General features: G+C 34.4%; 1 protein-coding gene across 6 annotated transcripts in view; it reads right to left on the reverse strand.

Annotated features, from left to right (window-relative positions):
* The window catches only part of polybromo (protein), a 686,480-nt gene that overhangs the window by 463,211 nt on the left and 200,268 nt on the right, over positions 1 to 23,001 (reverse strand). For all 6 annotated transcript variants that reach the window (XM_090406695.1, XM_090406694.1, XM_090406697.1 and 3 more), the window contains one exon: positions 10,407 to 10,574. In XM_090406695.1, the coding sequence (XP_090262821.1) occupies positions 10,407 to 10,574 (168 nt within the window). The remainder of the gene's footprint in view (positions 1 to 10,406; positions 10,575 to 23,001) is intronic.

The raw sequence follows: 23,001 nt of genomic DNA on the forward strand, positions 1-23,001 counted from the left end.
TACAAAATACCTTCAAACTTGGGTATCTTAACCAGATCATGGGGAAGAGGTTTTGACAGTAAAAAAAAAAAAGTAACTTTGTATATAAAGCAATACATAGTCTCCATTTACCCTCCATACCCTTGAAAGCCCAACCCCTAGTCCATATCGTGGAGGGTGGAAGCTGCATAAAATAGAGGATTGCTTTGTAAGGTGACACAAAGTGGGGACTTCGTCTGCCTCGGGCCGATACGGTAGTCATGAAGGCTTACAGAGAACCTTGAAAAATGGCTGACTAAAGGGACTCTGGTGAAGATGTTAGGACTGCAATGACATCTGCTGTTTCATCATTGGCAGAAGAATTCATATATCAATGACAATGTGAAACAACTGGCAGGCAGAAGAATCTGAATACAGATCAACAGCTGACAGAGTGAGCCAAGTTAGCTGGCTATTGCAGTCGTGAAGAGATCGGGGCTTCACCACATTACTATCTTCTATCCTATAGTTGACCATGGAGAAACGGAAATATCTTACAAGCTATGCTTTGGAAGTTGGAACCTCTGCAACATCCCAAGCTGAAAATAGTTACAGGAAGAAGACACTGAAACTGTGAGTAAAACGAGCACTGCAAATGCACTGCGTGATGATGTCAACTTAAATCCGAAAGGAAGGTTGGCATCTAATATTCTTCATTTGAAAGCAAGAAACAGAGTTTTGAAAACTGGAACTTGGAATGTGAGAACATTATATAAGCTAGGGAATTTTGACAACCTTATACAGGAAATGAAAAGACCTAAAGATGAGGTGATGGGAATTAGTGAAACAAGATGGCCTAACACAGGAAAACTAGAAAAAGATGGTTTTACATTTGTATATTCTGTGGAGAGAAGCATCAATATGGAGTGAGTTTCATGATTAAGAAAGACATCTTTAAATCTGTAATAGGGCTGTGGCCCATAAATGAAAGAATAATACTTATTAAATTAGCCGTAAAGTCTTTTAACATCATAATTATCCAGGTTTATGCCCCTATGATGACTGACAATGATGAAGAAATAGAAGATTTTTAAAACAACTTACAAAAATCTATAGAATATGTAAAATCAAATGAGATACTCATAGTGATGGGTGACTTGAATGCAAAGGTTAGAGAAGGGGAAGAAAATCCAGTTGTCGGAAAATTTGGATTAGGCGAAAGAAAAATTAGGTGAGAGACTGATACAATTCTGCATTCAAAACAACTTAAGCATAATGAATACTTAATTTCAACATCCAAAGCACAGACTATATACTTGGACAAACCTAGATAACTCTATAAGAAACCAAATAGATTTCATAATGATAAATAATAGATACAAAAATAATATAATCAACATAAAAACATACACAGGTGCTGATATAGGTTCAGACAATGTCTGAACCTATATCAGGGAGACAATGTCGAAAAAACTGATTTGTTAATTAGCTTCGACATTGTCTCCCTCTTCACAAACATTCCCCACAAAGAAACAGTGGAATTATTAACTCAAAAATTTCCTTCTGATATAGATGAATTATTCAAATTTGTTATTACATCCGGTTACTTCACCTGGAAAGGTCAAATTTACAAGCAAGAAGAAGCAACAACAATGGGATCGCCTTTATCACCAAACCTAGCAAACTTGTTTCTAGAACACCTTGAGAAAAAAATATTCACTTTTGAAGCCAAACCAAAAATTTGGTTACAATATGTCGATGACGTATTTGCAGTCTGGGATCATCCCGAACATGAATTACAACTGTTTCTAGATAAAATTAACCTTCTTCATCATCGCATCAACTTTACGTTAGAAAAAGAATCTCCACAGGGTATCTCCTTTTTAGATTTACACATCCAAAGAAAAGAAGACGGTTCCATCTCCATGTCTGTCAATCGCAAGCCTACATTTTCAGGTCGCTACATTCACAATTCTTCTGCTCTTCATCCATCTCAGAAATTTGGCATCATTAAATCACTAGTTTCCAGAGCACACAAATTCTGCTCCTCTGAAGATTCTCTAAACCAAGAATTAGAAATAATCAAAAATACAGCTATACTAAATGAATATAATCTTAAAACAACTTAAAAAATCATCATGTGGGAAAATCACCTTCCCACAGATCAACCCAGACAAGAAGAAGTCCATAGGATTCCCATACCTTACGTCAAAGGCATCTCCAAACGTCTTTCAAAAATTATAAAGAAATACAATTTTGCCACTACTTACAAACCTATCAACCAAATCTATAACTTGTCCTCCTAAGAACAAATTCTCACCTCTGATGTTACCTGGCGTTTATGAGATCCCATGCTCCTGCAAATTGTCTTACTTTAGTCAGACAGGTAGGTCTGTTCAGAAACGCATCTCGGAACATCAAGACCACATTCGTCTTTTCAAACCGCAGAAATCTGGTCTCTCCCAACACGGAGTTGAAAATCCAAACATAGGATCCATTGGGAGAAGTCGAAACTTTTATACAGATCTTTATATAAATATGAACATTTATATAAAGAAAGTGTTGAAGCCCTACTACACAGACCAAATTTAAACCGAAACGATGTTCTTACTATTCCTAAAGTATGGGAAATTATCATACAAAATTGTGTAAAATAATCTTTATATATATATATATATATATATATATTTTTTTTTTTAATTAATTTTTTTTTTCAGTTATATTTAATTTACTTCTATAACACGTTACTGCACGCATATTGAGATTCCATTGTAATCATATGCCCTAACTATATGTTATTCCTAGTATTGTTTGAACTACTGTACCGATGATGTCCCAAGATACTTGGGATGAAATATTTATGAATTAAATAGTCATTACTGTGGTTATTACGTGTGTTTTTAGTGATGAATTCACCACAGGTTTCGTTATATAATAATGGTGTTTAACTCAGAACTTAGGAAAAAATTAGATCATATAGGATATAAAACAGAAGACAATATACTTTTTAACATAGAGGAAAATGAAAACAGGTGGTCAAATTTTAGAAGTGCAATATATAAGACAGCTAACGACATAATTCCAGAAATTAAATGAAATAAGAATAAACCCTGGATGACTGAATCAGTACTAAAACTTATGAATGAAAGACAAAAAAAGAAAAATACACAACAGTATAGAATACTCAGTAAAATTATAAAAAATGAATGCAGGAAGGCAAAAGACAAGTGGCTAAATGAAAAATGTAAAGAAATAGGAATTGGACAAGAAACACAATAGTAAAGAAATGCATAAATCAGTCCAAGCTCTACAAATAAAAAGAAACATTTCAACCCTAATCCTTGTATAATAGATCAAAATGAAAAAATGCCTAAAGACACATGATATCATAAAAAGATGGAAAAAATATGGAAAAGAACTGTTTGACTCTGATCACACAGATGCACCAAATATACAAAATATGGATGGTGAACCAATTACATATGAAGAAATAGAATACACTCTAAGTCAAATGAAAACAGGTAAAACGCCAGGCCCTGACCAGATCCCTATCGAATTGTTAAAGAAAGTAAATGAAAACACACTTAATGACCTAAAGGTTATCTTTAATAACATCTATGATACAGGATACATCCCTGATGATCTAAGGAAATCCATCTTTGCCATTGTTCCCAAAATTACAAGAACTTTTGAATGTTCAGAATATAGACTAATAAGTTTAACAAGTCATGTTACAAAATTACTACTGAGAATAATCCTAGAAAGACATAAAAGGCACTTTGTCAGTAGAAATAGAAGACACTCAATCAGGTTTTTAAAAAGACAAAGGTAAAAGAGAAGGAATTTTCAATTTGAAAACATTATCTATGTGAAAGAAGCCTTGTTAACCAGAAAAGCAAATATCTTTGTTTTATGGATTACACCAACGCATTTGATTCAATAGATCACAAGAAATTAATACATATCCTACAGAATAACAGGCTAAAAGGAAAAAATCTATGTATAATTACAAATATATACTGGAATCAAATGGCCTCAATAAGATATAAAAATGCATATTCTGACAACTTTGAAATCGAAAAAGGAGTAAGACAAGGATGTGTCTTATCACCCTTACTGTACAATATATATATATATATATATATAGTGAGCAAGTTTTTAAAAATATTTCAGAACTGAAGGGTGTAAAAGTCGGGGGTAGGAACTTCAACTTCAGGTATGCAGATGACACAGTCCTTATAGCCGAATCTGAAGATGATCTTCAAAAGATCAAATGACACGGGATTAATTATTAACCTAAAGAAAACAAAGTGCATGATTATATCAAAAGAACCAATAAATAAGAAACTAAACATAACTGTTAATAAAACGAAAATTGAACAGGTTCAGTCTTTTATATATTTGGTACGAATGTTTACAGACAGAGGAAATTCCCTTAAAGAAATAAAAAGAAGAATAGAAATAGCAAGGAAAGCCTTTATTGATATGAAAACTGTTCTAACATCCAGAGATATTAATATAGACACAAGAAAAAGATTAATTAAATGCTATATCTGGTCAAGTCTTCTCTACAACAGTGAAACTTGGATTCTAAACAAAGAAGCAGAGAAAAAATTAGAAGCTTTCGAAATGTGGACCATCAGAAGAATGTTGAAAATACCATGGATAGAGAAAATGAAAAACGAAGATGTTTTAAAAAAAGCAAAAATGAAATATCATTATGAAAATAATTAAAGAACGAAAACTTAAATATTTTGGACATATAACTAGACAAGAAGGCATTCAGAAATTCATATTAGAAGGGAGACTGGACGGAAAAAGAGGGAGAGGTAGACCCAGGAGAATGCGATTTGAAGATATTAAGGACTGGACTGGCTTGAAGTACCATAAATGTTCAGAGCAGCAAAAGAAAGAAAAAAAGTTCCAGGACATGGTTGCCAACCTCCTTCTAGGGGATGAAATTTTAAGAAGTCTCAATCTGAGTTATAAATCAGCAGTTAGAACTGAAGGAGGTACAAGAAGATGGTCTGTTGTTAAATCAGGTGTGCAACAAGGGTATACTTTATCTCCACTGTTATTTATCATCTATATGGATCATATTATGAAGGAGAACAGTATTAAAACTGATATCAAGATTGGAGATAATGTTAGTCTCAGCTGTTTACTTTATATTTCTGATTACTTTATAAAAGTAATGATGTGGTGTTCTGTTATTGCACATAATGTTTGATTTATTTTGAGTTGCTGTAGGACAAAAGAATAAGAAAGGAACTCTCATTAAGCTTAGCATTCAGCAAAAGTTTTTAGAATCACAGCAAAATCAATGAATTGATTCATAATTCAAACACAAGTGCATGTTTTGTTTTCTGAGGCATGATATATTCTTCCCATTCCTTTATGAAACCAATTTTTTTAAATTAAATTTAAAAAAAATATATCTCTAAATTATAGAAAATATATGTGTTCATAAATAATTAGCACGTGTTTTGAAACTCAGATACTGATACATTTAATAAAATTGGGGGAAGAGGAAGAACTACTAATTGTAAACCTAGCTTTGTTTTCTCTTTTGCTCTTGCAGATGATGAAGTTGTCTATGGGCTTAAAGGTAAAATTTCATTAGCCATACATATTTATTTCACTGCATAAAATAATCCAAATTCTGTAATGTATATTTTAAAAGCTTAATAACTCCCCCACCCCCCTTTTTTTTTTTTATCATTATCATCAATTCATTGGTATGTACTCTCAAAGAGTGTTCTAATATGCCACTGCATTAAAAAGCTGGCATTATTAATAATCAACAATTTTCCTCCAAATTGCTTGTGAGGACTCCAATATTCTCAAACTTACATCATGTAGGATATAAAACAGAAAATATACTTTGTAACACAGAGGAAAATGAAAACAGGTGGTCAAATTTTAGAAGTGCAATATATAAGACTAATATTCTGTTCTTCTAAGGAACTTCTGACTGAATCAATTCACCTACACCTTCCGCCATGGCATCAAACATTTTTTTTTTCTAACCTTTCCTCTTCCATTCTGTTTAAGGGGCCATACCGCCTTAGACTAGTCAAGCTCACACATTCTTGCATGCATGCAACAATGTCAAGTTCATTCCTAATGTCTTCATTTTTAATAGGATTATGCCACTGATGTTGCCTGTTCGGGTCGTAATTTTCCCAAAACATTTCTATATACCTGGTGGGATTCACTTCTGATTCTGCTGTGCAAAGTGAATTGCATACAGAAATGTTTCAAATAATGGTAAGCATCTGCTAGTTTTCTACTCAAGATATGAATTAGTCATTACTAACAACATGTTCCAACATAAAGATGTATACCAGTTCATGTGAAAAGAAGACACAAGAAATAAAAAAAAAAGTCTCATGACTATGTTTTTGTTAATGGTGATATCCTCATGCTGATTGAGGATACAAGAGAGTACAAAGGATTTGAAATTGAAAGCAACAATCACTTAGTTTTAAGCAGGATAAAACTGAATATCACATTGAAAAAGAACAGTATATAAAATCATTTTGAAAAGAATAAAAGTTTAGCAGCTTTTACATGTACACTATATGTGAAGTTATCTGCAAAGTAAGAAAAATAAGAATGCCATAGTGGACGAAAGCAGTTAAACAAGCAGACATGTAATAGAAAAAAGTATATCAAAATTTCCTAGCAAATAAGTGTTAGAGGAGATATTTTAAAAGAATACAGAGAAAAATGTAGTAAGAGAGCTAAACAAAAGTCATGGGAAGACTTCACTAAGAATGTAGAAGGTAAATATCAGTAAGGGGGCAAAATGTTCTGGAGACTATAAAAAACCACTTAGAAATGGAAGAAAGAGTACTGTAAAAAAAAAAAAAAAAGATGATAAAGGTGATGTGAAACTGAAGATAAGATTATTCTAGATGTCTGGAATAATTACTTTGAAAAACTTTAAATGAAACAAGCTGTGACAGAAATGTAATAGAAAATTTTCAACAGAAATGCAAACAGGAATACATATCAATACTTGAGATAGAAATAAGCAGTCAAAAACTTGAAATGTGAAAAAGCAGCTGGAGCAGATGATATTCGACTAGAAATGCTTAAGTATGGAAGTATAAAAGTTTCACAGCAGCTATAATGAATAATTCAGAAGGTTGAATTGCAGATGATTAAAGTAGTACTTTTGTAGTTCTCATCTATTAAAAAAAAAAAGGGAATAAATCTGAATGTGAGAATTACAGAGGAATTACTGTACTAAGTAGTCCAGGTAAGATTAATGCAGGAATACTGAAAAGAGATTGTGAAAAACTGTGGAAGAGAAACATGAAGAAGAACAAGCTGGTTTCAGGCCAAATAGAGATTGCCAAGACCACATTTTTATTTTGTGAAAAAATAGTACTTAGTTTTGTCAATCCAGAAAAAGTGTAAAGTTATCTGCAAAGTTAGAAAAATAAGAACGCCACAGTGTACAAGATGCCTAGGGAAAAATTAAACAGAACAATTATACGGAGTAAATGGAACATTATGCTGGTCTAGTTAGCCGAATGGTTAGCATACCTGCTCACCAGGCCAAGAGTTTGTGGGTTTGAATCCTGCCTAAGGGCATGGATGTTTGTGATTGTTCATCACCTTCATACATTTATTCATAAAAATATGTATATACTCTCCAAAGATGGACTGGGTCACCAAAGGAGAAGTACAAGGGTAGTCTGAAAAGTTCTCAGCCTAACAATGAAAAAATTAATTTATAATTTCAAAATTATTTTTATTTTTCAACATAATCTCCCTTAAGACCAATACATTTATTCCAGAGATGCTCCAGCACCATTATCCTGTCCCTGTAGTAGTTCTCAGTAAGATCTACAAAATACCCCTCTACAGCTGCAATCACCTCTTCATTTGAAGAAAAACGCTGACCAGCAAGGAAGAGTTTTAGTTTTGGGAAGAGATAGAAGTCAGAGGGAGTCAAATCTGGGGAATAGGATGGATGTTCCAACAATTCATAGTGCACTTCCCTTAATTTTCGCATTGCCAAAACATCCTTATGAGCAGGTGCATTGTCCTGATGAAAGATGATTTTTTTCTTCTGCAAACCGGGTCTTTTCTAACAATTTTTTTTCATCTAGTCTGGTTAAAAGATCGGAATAATATTCCCCAGTTATTGTTTTACCCTTTTCAAGATAATAAACAAAATGCCTTTAGAATCCCAAAACACGATGCCATGACCTTTCCTGATGATGGAACTGACTCTGTCTTCTTTGGCGCTGAACAACCGGCTTCTGTCCACTGTTTTGACTGCTGTTTGGATTCTGGTGTGTAATGGTGAACCCAAGTCTCATCCATAGTAATAAATCGATGCACAAAATCAGTTTTATTCTTGTTAAAATGCTCCAAGCACTGTTTAGAGATTTTCAAGTGAGCGTGTTTTTGATCTGCTATGAGCAAGCATCCCCAATCTTGCACAAAGCTTTTTCATTTGCAATTCTTCATGCTAAATATATCCTACACGTTCTTTTGAAATGCCTATAGTCTCAGCAATTTCACGGACTTTGACTCACCAGTCATCCAATACCATATCGTGCACTTGATCGATGATTTCTGGTGTTGTTATACTTTTTGGACATCCTTCATGTGGATCATCTTCAAGGCTGGTATGGCCACATTTAAACTGGGCAGCCCATTTCTTAATTGTTGAAAACAAAGGAGAAGAATGCCCATAAACTTTTATAAACTTCGAATGAATTTCTTTTGGCATTAAACCTTCTTTTACAAAGAATTTTAACCATGTGATACTCAATTTTATCCATTTCAAGGGACACGGAGAATACCTTTGCTTTAGACAGGTGTACAGATACTAGGAAGTAGTATTTCATCATAGCAGTTGAATACAGGTAGTATGGCAACATGATGTGAACTCAGTGACTTTGAGAGAGGTGTCATCATGAGCTGCCGCATTGGTGGCATGTCCATGCATGTCGTTGCCACTCAACTGAAGTATCCTAAATCAACAGTTAGCAATGTGATCAACAAATGGAGCCATTCTGACATCACTAGTGCAGGAAAACACCAGCGCAGCTGCTGAAAATGACTGGCAAGGACAGGAGGGTATTAAAAACAGGTGGCATGTAAAAACCGACCACAATCACCACAGGCAATCCATGATGAGTTACAAAGCACCAGTAGCACTAACACTACGAAAATAACTCTATTTACTGGGTTCCAAAGAAGAGCAGTATCACAGAAGCTGAACATCACAACTTACAAGGTGGCTCATCTGAACTGGTGCAAAGAGCATGTGAACTGGACAATTGACCAGTGGAAAATGGTACTCTGGAGCAATGAATCAAGGTCCACCTGTTTCCAGTCTGATGGCAGGATGTGGGTGTAGAGGCAGCCTAGCGAACGCTTGTTACCACAGTGTGTTGTACCCACAGTAAAGTTTGGTGGTGGAAAAGTAATGGTGTGGGGTGCATTCAGCTGGTTTGGAGTGGGACCACTGGCCATTGTGGTTCCTTGACATTCTGAATAATCAGGTGCTGCCTACACTGTGGAGTTCTTATGGAACGGACCCATGTTACTATCAAAACTATAATGCCCCTTACCATAAAGCTACAGCTCTTATGGAATGGTATGAAGAGATTGGCGTTAAATAACTGCCCTGGCCTGCATGCTGACCTCAACCCCAATCAAACAGCTGTGGGGCAAACTGGAGTGGCAATTGAGGTCCAGAGCAGCACATCTTCAATCTGTCACTGAACTCAGTGCTGCTCTGATGAAGGAATGGAGACAAATTCCACCTGATGTCTGCCATTTGCCTGTCGGTATCAACTATAAATTGCTAAAGTGTCTGGACAATTATTGTTGGTAGATGGTGTATATTTGTGCATTATGAGATATTTGACTCATAAATGCAATGCAATTACAGAGAATTGGTTCAGCCAATTTCTAGAAACTGATGCCCCAAAAACATACCTTGGCTCCACAGAGGATTAATTCTTTGGAATGAATACTCAAATACAGGATGGAAAGCTTGATATAGCACTAATAGCTGATATCTGAATGATTTTAACATGAATGATTGTGTCCATCTGAATGATGGACACAATTTAATGGTCTCTGGGGTGCATTCAGCTGGTTTGGAGTGGGACCACTGGTGTTTGGAAACTAGGTAAAAGTTATTATAACTGGCATCAAACAATTTGTTTTTAGACTATTCAAATGTTAAGCTGGATTTGGAGAGGACAGATGTTATGTAACTTACTGAATATAGATTAAAAGGCAATATTTTGTTAAATCCTGCTACATTCAATTATAAAGTTTTAAATTAATAAAAGAATTTACTGCAAAGAGTGAGACTTTTGAGTCAAAATGTGAGACTTTTTATTTTTTCTCTTAGGAAAACTTAATGAAGGAATCACTAGCAAAATGAAAAGAGTTACAATACTTACAGTATAATCTAACAGAGTTTTAAATAATAGTTTCATTTTTCTCTTCACAGATACATCTGAATCGAGACTTTTCCTGGGTCGTTTTGACTCTATGAGTGGTGTTGATAGGAAAAGTTTTTTAGCTTTGCGTTTTGGTGTTCTTTCATCATCATCATCGCTATCTGAATCCTGGAGAGAAAAAAATCAAAGAATAGATCATATGACTGCTTGTTTCCCATTCCATTTGTAAATATTTTATGACTTCTACTTATATATAAAAGAATAAGATTTTGTTGCTATTCTCTGCATATTCAGGATTATGTGCAACTAGAAGAGTCATTTTGAATACAGCAAATGGGAAAAAATTCATAAGAAAATTTGATCATTAAAAAAAAAAAAAAAAAAAAAAAAAAAAAAAAAAAAAAGAGCATTAACATCAACTAAAATACCAAGTTATGAGTATTCAGTCTCAGGTGCTGGTTTACACTCATAATTAGGTTTAATGGAGCGAATAAAGCATAGAGAAATAATTACACACAAGTTTAATAGATCCTATGTTTTGTCTCTGTCAAAGAGAAATCAAGGATACAATCTGAAAACTGTAACAGCACACACAAAAAGACACAAAACAAGTGGAAAGACTGGAAGCCTAATGTCATATGAGGAATGCCCTTTCTGGATGCTTTTGAATAGTCCTTATCTGATGGACGAGAGGCCTAAGATTCCCCAAAAAGTTTCTGAAATCTTGGCACATTTAATAAAAACACATTTATTTGGATTAGGTTTTATATATATACATATATATATGACAGAATGATCATTAACTCGGTTAATATACATAGTTTTATGAAGAATTGAATGACTAGAACCGAGATTTAAGTAAAAAGATTTTAATATAAAAACACTAGCCTTCTTCAGGTGACATTATAAAAGATATTTTGAGTTTACCAGAAGAGCAAGTCAGTTTGACATCAAGAAAAGGCAAGGAATTATCCGCTTCTGGTAAACTTAAAATACTGATACATAGAAAGCCCACACATACCAACAGATATCTGCACAGTCTGTCCCATCATTTCCCTCCTCATAAGCTTGATATAATTTCCACCTTGGGACATAGAGCTCGTTCTCTTCTTGATGACCCAAATGAACTTCTTACTGAAATAAACCATCTGAAAACTTCTTTCGAAGTTAATGGATATTCCAAGAAGATCATTGAAAAATTCCTTCTTAATCCTCCTAGACATCACTCAGAAGAAACAAATAGATTCAAAGGCAATATATCTATTCCTTACATAAGTACTGTTTCACATAAATTAGCAAAAGTTCTAAGAAAATACAATATCAGAACCTTGTTCACTCGACTTCCAAAAATCCGTTTCTTAATTAGCCACCCAAAACCTTGTTATCATCAACTCAAATACCCTGGTGTATATAAAATATTGTGTGATTGCAATATTCCTTATTTTGGGCAAACAGACAAATCTGTTGAATTGCGTATGGAAGAACATATGAGGGACATTACTTACAAGAGACAGCGAGCAAGTGCATTATCAAGTCATATCCTTTTCTCGGCTAATCCTAATGATGAAAACCAAAGTCACAAAGTCTGCTGGGAAAAATCTACTAACATCTTCTGTTGCAGTGAAGAACTAGAGAGAAAAATTGTGGAATCTAGAGAAATCATCTTCAATCCTGTTCATCTAAATAACAACATGAGCTACAACCTCCCAGATAGTCATTCAGCTGTAATCATGTACTGGCGTTCATGTGATGCTGCAAGCACGCACTCTCCCAACAATGCAACAACGAAAGAACAGCTTCAAATACAACTACAACGTTTTCATGCTAATTATGTATAGAGACTGTCTATGTTGTTCATAGTCTTTTAACCTTCAATGTTTAGTGTTTTTTTCTTTCTTTTATAATGTCACCTGAAGAAGGCTGTTACAGGCCGAAACTAGTAGTGTTTTTATATTAAAACCTTTTTACTTAAATCTCGGTTCTAGACATTCAATTCTTCATAAAACTATATATATATATGTAGAAAGTATTTTACCTTGGATATAATAAATACTAAAGATACCAAGCTATTTTAAACCTATATATATATATATATACAGAGCAAATCAAAATTATGTGAGCGATTTCTGCCTAAGAAACAATTTGTGATAGGAACATGCAGTGATTGAAAAAGAAACTCAAAGAGTTTCAGATTACGCATGCACAAGAATGTGTTTCAATGTACCATTAGAGCATTTGACCATTGTAGAAAAAGATGGTGAGTGGACCTGAGCATGCTTTTTGGGTTTTGGAGCTTCATAGAACAGTCTGTTATTACTGTGCAGTGAGCATTTAGAAGAAAGTACAGAACATAATCTCCTGCTGCAAATTCCATTTGGAAGTGGTACAACAAATTTCAAGAGACCAGCTGCATCTGTAAAGGGAAGAGTTCCAGCTGATTGCATGTGAGTGATGAAACAGTTGATCATGTTTGAGAGTCATTTCTTTGAAGTTGGATGAGGTCAACACGATAATGTGGATGTGAGCAAAACAGTGTGGTGAATTCTGCAGAAACACCTTGCTCTCCATCTATATCATTTACATTTACTGCAGGCTTTATGCCAAATAATAAGCTTCCTGCTTCTCTTTTTGCTCAGACATTATGGCTTGCATTGAAGAGGATGAAACATTCATGTCAAGAATGTGTTTCAGCAACAAAGCCAGATTTCATTTGTCAGGACATGTGAACCAACACATCTGTGTATAGGGTTCTGAAATGTTGAAGCAAAAGAATCAGCTTTATCACCTAAACAGAAACAAATGTATCTTTAACTATGATTTAAAAATAAAATCTCTTCTAGAGCATCCAACATGGACTAGTATCTTTTCTTTGGGAAGCTCAACATAATCCCCCATTCATCTACATGCAGTTATTTAATGTATACAGAGCAGAACACTCAGATTTCCTTCCCATCTGTTACTCTTGTAATATGAGAGTAACTGAAAGACAACTTCAACAATCAATTGATCATGTCTGCTCATGGGCTCTTGGTAATGGGTTCAGGTTTTCAGCAGAAAAAAAGTGTGTGTATACTTCTGATAAAAATGCACTCTTCACCCAGATCCTGAGTTAAAAATCAAACAAAGTATTATTCCAGTAGCAGCAGAAACCAAGTTCTTGGGTCTAATCTTTGACAGAAAGTTCACATTCCTTGCGCGCAACTCAGGGAAAGTGCAAACGAGCATTGAATCTCCTTTGCACTCTATCCTCTACCAAATGGGGTGCAGACTGATCTTAATAGCTTCACCTTTATTGTGCACTTGTACATTAAAAGCAGGATTATGGATTCTAAGTCTACAGTTCTGTAAGGCACAGTAGGCATCATCAGGGATTAATGGATAGCTACTGGATTTTTTCGCATTGCCTATTCAAAGTCTTCATGTTGAGGCAAATGAACCTGCTCTATCATTTAGATGAAAACAGTGTCTCTTAACTAAGCTCTAAAATTAAAGTCTCTTCCAGAGCATCCTAAATGGCAGATTCGGATCCAGCAGCTGGATCTGAATCTGCAACCTACTGCCTGGAGAGCAGAAATGCTATTTGTTCACCAACCAGATTAGTAGACTTACATTCAACATCCAAAACTCTGGAAAAGGTATATTAATAATGTTTTCTTAATATGGAGTTATAGTCAAATCACCCTGTTTAAGTTTTTAAATCATCTGAATAACCAACAACTGAAAAGCAAACTGACAATGATAAACTAAATGCCAGATTATCTCGATCTTTAAACAATATAAAATTTACTATATACAAGAACACCAATATTTATATGCTCAATCCCATCTTTATCATCAATCTCAAAAACTAAGGATCGTATCAACATCAAGAAACTGAGCCCATTTATATGTAATCCACTACAATTAGATTTAATTGAATAATAAATAACTAGGTTTTAACTTGTAGATGTTTTATATTCATAGAAGATGTATTTCCTCAATGGTTCACTATCTATATGGTTGATAGTATCTTCAGGAGGCTACTTAACATGAGTAAAAAAATAACAAAAAAACTAAATGTTTCCTAACAGCAGCTATTTCTATAAATTGAAAAGACTGGAATGATGGTTTAATTACGAGTATCATTGGGCATGTTATGTGCAGTCTCTACACTGTTGTGCAAATTCTGTATGTGATTGAAGGTATAGAAGAGGTCTTGAATGTTACATGTATTAATTAATGATTTCCAAATGTCATGAAGGATCATGCCTTAGTTTCCATTTAGTGTGACTTTTGAGCAAATCACACTGGAAAACTCTTTGAGCAATCTGTCAAAGTAATTCTCTTCTAAGCAGGGCATGGAGGATGCCTGCAAATTACTGTGTGATATTCTTTCTTTGTGGATATGCGCTTTTTGCTTCCCTTTTGTTTTTAACATCACTTATATGTTCTTTGTTACATATTTCAAAACTTCTCTCAGTTTGACATACATCTTTTCACAAGAACACAGAATCTCGTATACTCTGTATACGTATAATCTCGTATAATCTCGTATAATTCTGTATGTGATTGAAGGTATAGAAGAGGTCTTGAATGTTACATGTATTAATTAATGATTTCCAAATGTCATGAAGGATCATGCCTTAGTTTCCATTTAGTGTGACTTTTGAGCAAATCACACTGGAAAACTCTTTGAGCAATCTGTCAAAGTAATTCTCTTCTAAGCAGGGCATGGAGGATGCCTGCAAATTACTGTGTGATATTCTTTCTTTGTGGATATGCGCTTTTTGCTTCCCTTTTGTTTTTAACATCACTTATATGTTCTTTGTTACATATTTCAAAACTTCTCTCAGTTTGACATACATCTTTTCACAAGAACACAGAATCTCGTATACTCCCGGATATTTATAAAATGGAACTTTGTCTTATATGCTTTGTAAGCTGTTAACCAGCTTGAAGGCTATTCTGATGTTGATTGATTTTAATATTTGGGATATTTTTCTTGATGCACTGCCAACATATATTATGGATACTGTGCCTTTGTAATTCATACCAGCTTGTGTGGGTTTCTTTCCTATAGCCTTCTAATGATAATCTTCCAGTGATGACAAGGATGTCTAGGAATGGTAATTTTCTGTTTTTTTCTACTTCTAATGAGAATTTGATTTTTGGATGCCAGCTATTTGGAAAATATAGAAAATCTGAAAGGTAATGGAAATAAATCTAATATAAATACAATACATCTTTAAGTTAAAACCTGGATATTTATTATTCAAACAGAGCCCATGTTTGGTTATTGATGAAGAAGAAGAATTGTGCAAGTCATTAAGGAAAAGAAGAAATATGTTGATGTGTTTCTTGAGCAGTTGGAGATAGTAATCCTTGAAGGATAATGATTCAGAAAACAAATGAAGATGATATGAAAGAGAGGGGATGAGAAGTTGGTTCAATAAGTTTAAAATGTTGAATGTTGCGAATGTTGAAAATTAGATGTTCGTGTTTTATGTTTACAGGAAGGTGGAGCAACACTTATGAAATAGTAATGGAAAATATGTAATGCAAAAACAGAGTATCTATGAGAAAGTAAGGAGGAAAACTGTATGAGAAAGTCCATTTATAAGTGAGATGCCCTCTTCTAGGCATCAAGCATTCTAAATAAGATTTTCAGTGTACCACCAAAATCTTTCCCAAATATGAGAAAAGTGCTAAGGTTAGATGGATTTGGAATTTATATTCACCTTGTTAGGCAGACATAGACATGTCACACAACAGTCTCTAGAATGGGCGATATTATCAAGTTTGATGGAGGCTGAGGAGGTTATAGGTGTGATGCACCATGAAAGGATAAACGTATAAATCGGTGATGAAGAATTTGGTCCCAACTAGGAATATGGATTTCATTAAAAATAAAGTGATATGAAATCTTTCTTAAAGAAATAAGACAGGGCTGAGTTCTAGTAATTCTAGTAATCGAGTTTCCTGGATTATTCTAACTATACCAGAGAATCAAGTGGAAGGAATTCCAATTTTAATATTGTATTTCTGAAGATGTCGCTGTCACAGAGATGAAATACTGGAAAGATCAAACCTTTATTTAATTATTTCTCTAGTCTAATTTATGTTACTGACATTACGGCAGAGCAGTTATCAAACTGCACTTAGTGGATAAAGGAATTTTATGTGCTTTTAACAAAAAATACTGAAAAAATATTGGGAAGTTATTTAAGTACATTTTAATGATGATATTTTACTATGGACAAAGGCACATGTTGACAGTGATACTGGGTATAAAGTGAAGACCCATATATGACCGATGCAACTGTATGATGCTATGCAGTGTTTTTTTTATCTGTAACAGAGAATGCTAGAAAATAACAGCTAGGGAGTCAAGAAAAATAGAAGGGCATGGGGAGAGAGAAAGGGGGGAAAAATATGAAGTTATGGAATAATATGGACTCAGAATTTCCATAAATTTAAGGAATAAATGGTAGTTTTATTAAGAAGTACATGGCATATAGTTTGTTAACAAAGAGGAATTGATATATGCTGATATAATTGAATCTTAGAAGATTCAATTGGTGAGGAAAAGGAACAGTTGATATTCATATTATCGGTGATTGGAACAGAAGAAACTAAATTAAATAGAGTTTGTGCTTCTGTTATGTTATGCAATAACTCATATTCTTCATTTTGAATAAAAGCAGCATTTCTGTCTGAATATTTTAACTACTGGAAGGTAGGCCTAATTTGTTTCTTCAATTAAATTCTCTCTTTATGTTGAAAATAGGATTAATGACTAATGAACATTGAACTGAGAGTTCTGTACAAGGATTGATATAATTGCTGCTCTGCTTAATCCACTAAGGAACTAAGTAGTAAAAAAAACTCCCTGAATTTGTTTGGAGTGCAGCTGAGATATTACTATGATGTTATAATTTGGTTCAAGCATGAGAATTTTTTACTTATCATGCTTCAACATGGCCACCATCCACCTCTGTTAATACATTATTTAAGCTGATTCTTGAACTCCATTAATACACTGCATAATTGATGTATTGATATTGTTTGAATTATGTTTGTTATTTTTAACTTGAGTTCATCCAAAGAATGAGTTTTGATGACTAGACAAGTGTTTTGACATGGTTGGAAAGACCTGGTTTCTGTCTATGACATCAGGAACTTTTATCAGGTGTTTCAATCAAATGTGAGCTAGCCTCATACGGAGGTGGAGGGTTTCATCCATCAAAATAGGCTAACTGGCCAAAGAACACACACACCCAATATACAAACATGGAATACTTCAGGAATAAGAATCAACCAACCTATTCTGTCAGATTTAGTTTCAAATACCTGCACGGAGAAGTGTAAATCTACAAGTAAGTGTAAATCAAAAAGGAAGTGGGACTAAAAAAGTTCCACAGGATATTTACTTTCTATGTCATGCTGCCCCTTCAAAGTAGTTCTCACATAACCGGATAGAGTATCCTTAAACCAACACTTCAGCCTTTAATGAAAACATTATCAGAAATCCCGTGTTTTGAATTCAGCAGGTATACCTGTGATTTTTTTTGAATCATGATAATTTCATCAAATCTTCTTCCCTTCAGTACCAACTTGGGTTTTTTTGGGGGGAAATTCATCACACTTCACTTTAATGAAATTCTAATGTGTCTGATGGATTTATTTTATATTGTATATAATATTTTCTTTAAATTTATGTTACAGTTTAATATGAGATGACAGAAGTCTGGGTACTGCACCTGAGGTTCAAGGCAGGTGCAGAATAAGAATGCATCACTTTTAGCTACAGAATTTTGCACAAAAGTAAGCAAGCAAGCAGAAGTATATTCATGGTGGAGAAATACCAACTTCCAATACTCTGGCTGTTTGTTTAATTCAAAAATGAATGCTATTCGGTTTCCTGGTAGTACCAGTTAAACAAATATTTCATTCAGCTAGTCAATATTTCATAACCTTCGAAAGAAGCAAAAACAAACTAATTATACTTATGAATGACATATAGTAAGCATTTACTATAAATTAAAGATGCCAAGAAATTATATACTTGGTTTAGTCTGTTATCCAAGTATAAGCAAAGTTTGCGAATGAAGTATCTTTCAGGACTGGGGCAACTCTTGGCAAAGATGGTATGAGTTCACATACTGAGGCAAGTGATGTGAACTCATACCACCTTTGCCACGAGTTGCCCCAGTCCTGAAAGATACTACAGGAGCAAACTTTGTTTGCTTACACTTGGATAATAGATTAAACCAATATATAATTTCTTAAGGGGTCAAAGGGCTTAAGCGCCCTTTTCTTAAGAGGGGCTTAAGGGTCAAAGCTGTATAACTGAGAGGAGACATCCACATAGCCTTTAAAGGAATGCGGAGAACCAACCAGGGGTTCTGATCTAATGAACAATCTTCACCTTCTCGAGGTGCACCCTGTTGGGTATCTACCTGGATACTGAATGAACGAGGATGGGCTGGCAATTTGGGATTTAGCCGAAAAAATTGTATTCTTATTGGCTTAAACCAATATAGAAAATGATGGTACAACATGACAAAATTTCATGCCGGCTAGGGCATCGCCCGATTAAACAAGGCCCCCGTTGTTTTCGCCAGGGAATCATGACGAACAGCGAAAAGTCAGCTACTGGAACAAATCTGAAAGCACACCTCATATGAACATCAGAGTTAAAGATCAGTACTATCAACATAAGAAGCCTGAATGGCAAAGAAATGAAGCTAGCTGAAGAATTAGATAAGTACCAGATTGACATAATAGGGGTGAAAAAAAAAGACAAAAACTGGTAAGAGCTTTCTGAGCAATAAATACAAAATGTTATATTCAGGAAATGACAATCAAGGAAAAGAAGGAGTAGCCATAGTATTCAACACAAAATACGAGGCTAATCTTCTTGAATGACAGGCAGTCTCAAGTAGAGTGATGTGAACAAATATCAGAATGGGGAACTGGACAATGAGACTTATTTGTGCCTATGGTTCCACAGAAAATTCTACTAAGGTAGAAGTGGAGGAATTTTTTGAGGCTTTTAGAGAAAGCAACTGACACAATGAAAAAGGAAAAGTTGGTCCTTGTTGGTGATCTAAATAGCAGAGTAGGAAATGATTGTCAGAGAAACAAATATATTTTGGGAAAATTTAAAGAAAAGAGCAAAACTAATAATAATGGCAAATACTCGTTGGATTTCTGCTCAGGACATGGACTGGTTATTACTAACACCATGTTCCAACATAAAAATGTTCATAAATTCACATGGAAAGAAGAGGCAAGAAATAAGAAGTCTCACTGACTAAGTTATTGTTGATAGTGATGTTTTCTCCCTGGCGCAGAACACCAGAGTGTACAGAGGATTTGAAATTGGAAGTGATCACTATTTTGTCTTGAGCAGGATAAAATTGAATTTCATATTGAAAAGAATAACATGTAAGAAAGTTTTAAAGCGAATAAAAGTTGAGCAGCTCTCAGATGTGAACTGTAGACTAAAATACACAAAGATTATTGAAGAAAAAATGAAAGTGTTTCAGAACAGCAACCAAACCTTGGAGATTCAGTGGCAAGCCTTGAAGAAAACCCTGATTGATTCAGCCAGAGAGGCATGTGGTGAGGTTGTATGCAAAGATAGAAAAATCAGAACTCCATGGTGGACGCAGGAAGTTTTAAAGAGGCAGTGAAGGAAAAGAAGAAAGCATATCAAAAGTTCCTGTCAAATAAGTCAGCTTTTGCTCTTAGAGAATATAGAGACAAATGTAAGAAGGCGAAACACTGTGTAAAACTAGCTAAACAAAAGTCATGGGAGGAATTTGGAAAAACCCAGAAAATAAATATCAAGAAGGTGGTAAGATATTCTGGTGGTTGTTGAAGAAGCTCAGAAATGGAGGAAAGAGTGCTGTAAAAGGAGTTAGAGATGATAAAGGTGACATGAAAATGGGAAAAAAGGTATTCTTGAAGTATGGAGTAATTACTTCGAAAAATTGCTAAATGAAACAAGCAGTGATAGCACAGTGGTTAAAAACACTCAACAGGCATACAGTCGGGAATACATATCCATACTTGAAGTAGAAAAGCCATCAAAGGCTTGTAATGTGGAAAAGCAGTAGGAGTATATGATATTTGACCAGAAATGCTGAAGTATGGTGGTATAAAGGTCTTGAAGTATGTCCAGGCCTTCTGAACTACAGTGCATAGTTCAGAAGGCCTGGACAGAGGACAAATTCCCGATGATTGAGTAGAGCTCTAATCGTACCCATATATAAAAAGGGAAATAAAACTGGATGTGAGAATTACAGAGGTATTTCTCTACTGAGTGTTCCTGGCAAGATCTATGCAAGTATACTTGAGAAACGGTTGAGTAGAATTGTGGAAGAAAAGCTTGGTGAAGAACAAGCTGGATTCATCCCAAATAGAGTCTCTCATGATTAGATCTTCACTTTACGACAAATAGTTGAGAAAGCATGGGAATATAACAGAGATCTGTATTTAAGTTTTGTCGATCTGGAAAAGTCATAAGACAAGGTGCCAAGAGAGAAGCTATTCAATACGCTACAGATATATGGTGTCAATGGGGCATTATATCAAGCAATACTTAGTCTATATTTGAGTTGTAAATCAGCAGTTAGAATTGAAGGAAGTGCAGGAAGATGGTATAATGTTAAATCTGGTGTGAGACAAGGATATACATTATCACCTCTGTTATTCATTATCTATATGAATCACATTATGAAGGAAAGTGGTATTAAACATGATATCAGAATTGAAGATGTTAATGTCAGCTCTTTGCTTTATGCGGATGATGTTATACTTCTAAATAAATCTGCTACAAGTTTGCATGATTCCCTGACTAAATTGAATAACTGTTGTAATAGATATGGTGTGAAGGTCAGCATTAAAAAGACAAAGACAATGAAAATAGGTTGAATTGTTGAAAATGTCAACTGTGTTGTGAACGGGGAACCTGTGGAACAAGTAAAACATTTCAGCTACTTAGGCACAATTTTTACTGAAGATGGTAAATTAAATATGGAAATAGACAACAGAATCAACAAAGCTGGTATGGTAGGCAGTCAACTGAATAAATTCATATGGAATAAAAAAGAAATTAGTCGGAACACTAAATTAGCTGTATACAAGACAGTGTTCAAACCAGTTTTAACCAATGGATATGAGAGCTGGGTTAGAAGTAAAACACTTGACCACAGATATGAGAGTCCTGAGAAAGATTAGAAGTGTGAACAGGTGGCATCAATGGCAATATCATATTAAAAATGAGGATATTAGGAAAGAACTTGACATTGTCAGCATCCAGGAATGCATTAGCAGAGCCAATCTCAGGTTTTATGGTCACTTAAACAGAATGGGCGAAGAAAGATTAGCAAAACAAGTGTTCTCTGCCAGGTTGGCAGGAAAACGACCCAGAGGAAGACCAAGATATAGCCGGATTGATACGGTACAAAGTGACTTAGATGATAGATATATAAGATCTGATAATGTTGGAGTCTTGACAAGTAACAGACTGATTTGGAGAACAATTGTAGATAGGAAGTTAGTAATGATGTAATTTTTTCATGTAGTACTATCATATCCTGTACACCCCCTTGAGAGTACATGGCAGGAATTTAATGATGATGAACTAAAACTGTAAGAAAGAAAGTTCACAAAGATTCTTGATTTAGGCTTATTAATAAAATAGAAGATGGAAAATGTTAAGGGAAATCATTGAAAAAGAGATATAGCAGAAATCAATATAATACAAGAGAGTCAATGGATAAAACATTATAAATGTAAATTGGAAGAACTTGTACAAATTCCTGACATGTACCCTTGAGGGTACATGTCAGGAATTTGATGATGATGATATAATTTCTTGGTATCTTTAATTTATAATATAACCAAGTGAAAAACTTTCAACAAGCAGTTACTATGTTTGGAGAACTGCCCTGTTTTCAGACAGGGTCAAAATTACCAGGTTTCATATTTGTTTTCTTTAGGTTTTCTTCTTGAATACTACTTTATTAATACTTGCTATTCTAGGTAAAAGCTAATAATAGCTAAAAATTATTTATAGTAACTTTTACAGCTTACAGATGTGAAAAAATATATAGAATTTTATTCAAAAACTCTGATATATTTCATCCAACATAACATGGTGACTAACTGCTAACTACATTCAAAACATGAATTATAAGAACTTGTTCTTCTGAGTGGTTTAAATTCAGATGATTTCACAGCATTTCACATTTCAAGGAAAACATGATCAAATTTGAACCTGCTGGAATGAAGAGTCTTTCTCTAGTTCCAAAGAACTCTGTGCTTAATATCACAGCATGAAAAGCAAGGCCAGACTTGGATTCAAAAAATGCAATATAGTCTTAATGTTCTTGGACTCTAATAAAAGCAGAATGGCCAGTCTGCCCAAAATAACAAGATGACATGAGCAGGGTACCTGAGAGAGAGAGAGAGAGAGAGAGAGAGAGAGAGAGGTGGTAATGAATCCTTTATAGATGGTAAGAAGGAAGACAGTTTCAAAGTTGATTATTTGTTCTGAGATTCCTTTAAGGTAGAGTACTGAAATTCTTTTCACATTGGCATTGGA

The sequence above is a fragment of the Typopeltis vanoorti genome, chromosome 16, assembly GCF_054136105.1.
Source record: "Typopeltis vanoorti isolate ZY-2024b chromosome 16, IOZ_Tvanoo_1.0, whole genome shotgun sequence".
NCBI lineage: Eukaryota > Metazoa > Arthropoda > Arachnida > Uropygi > Thelyphonidae > Typopeltis > Typopeltis vanoorti.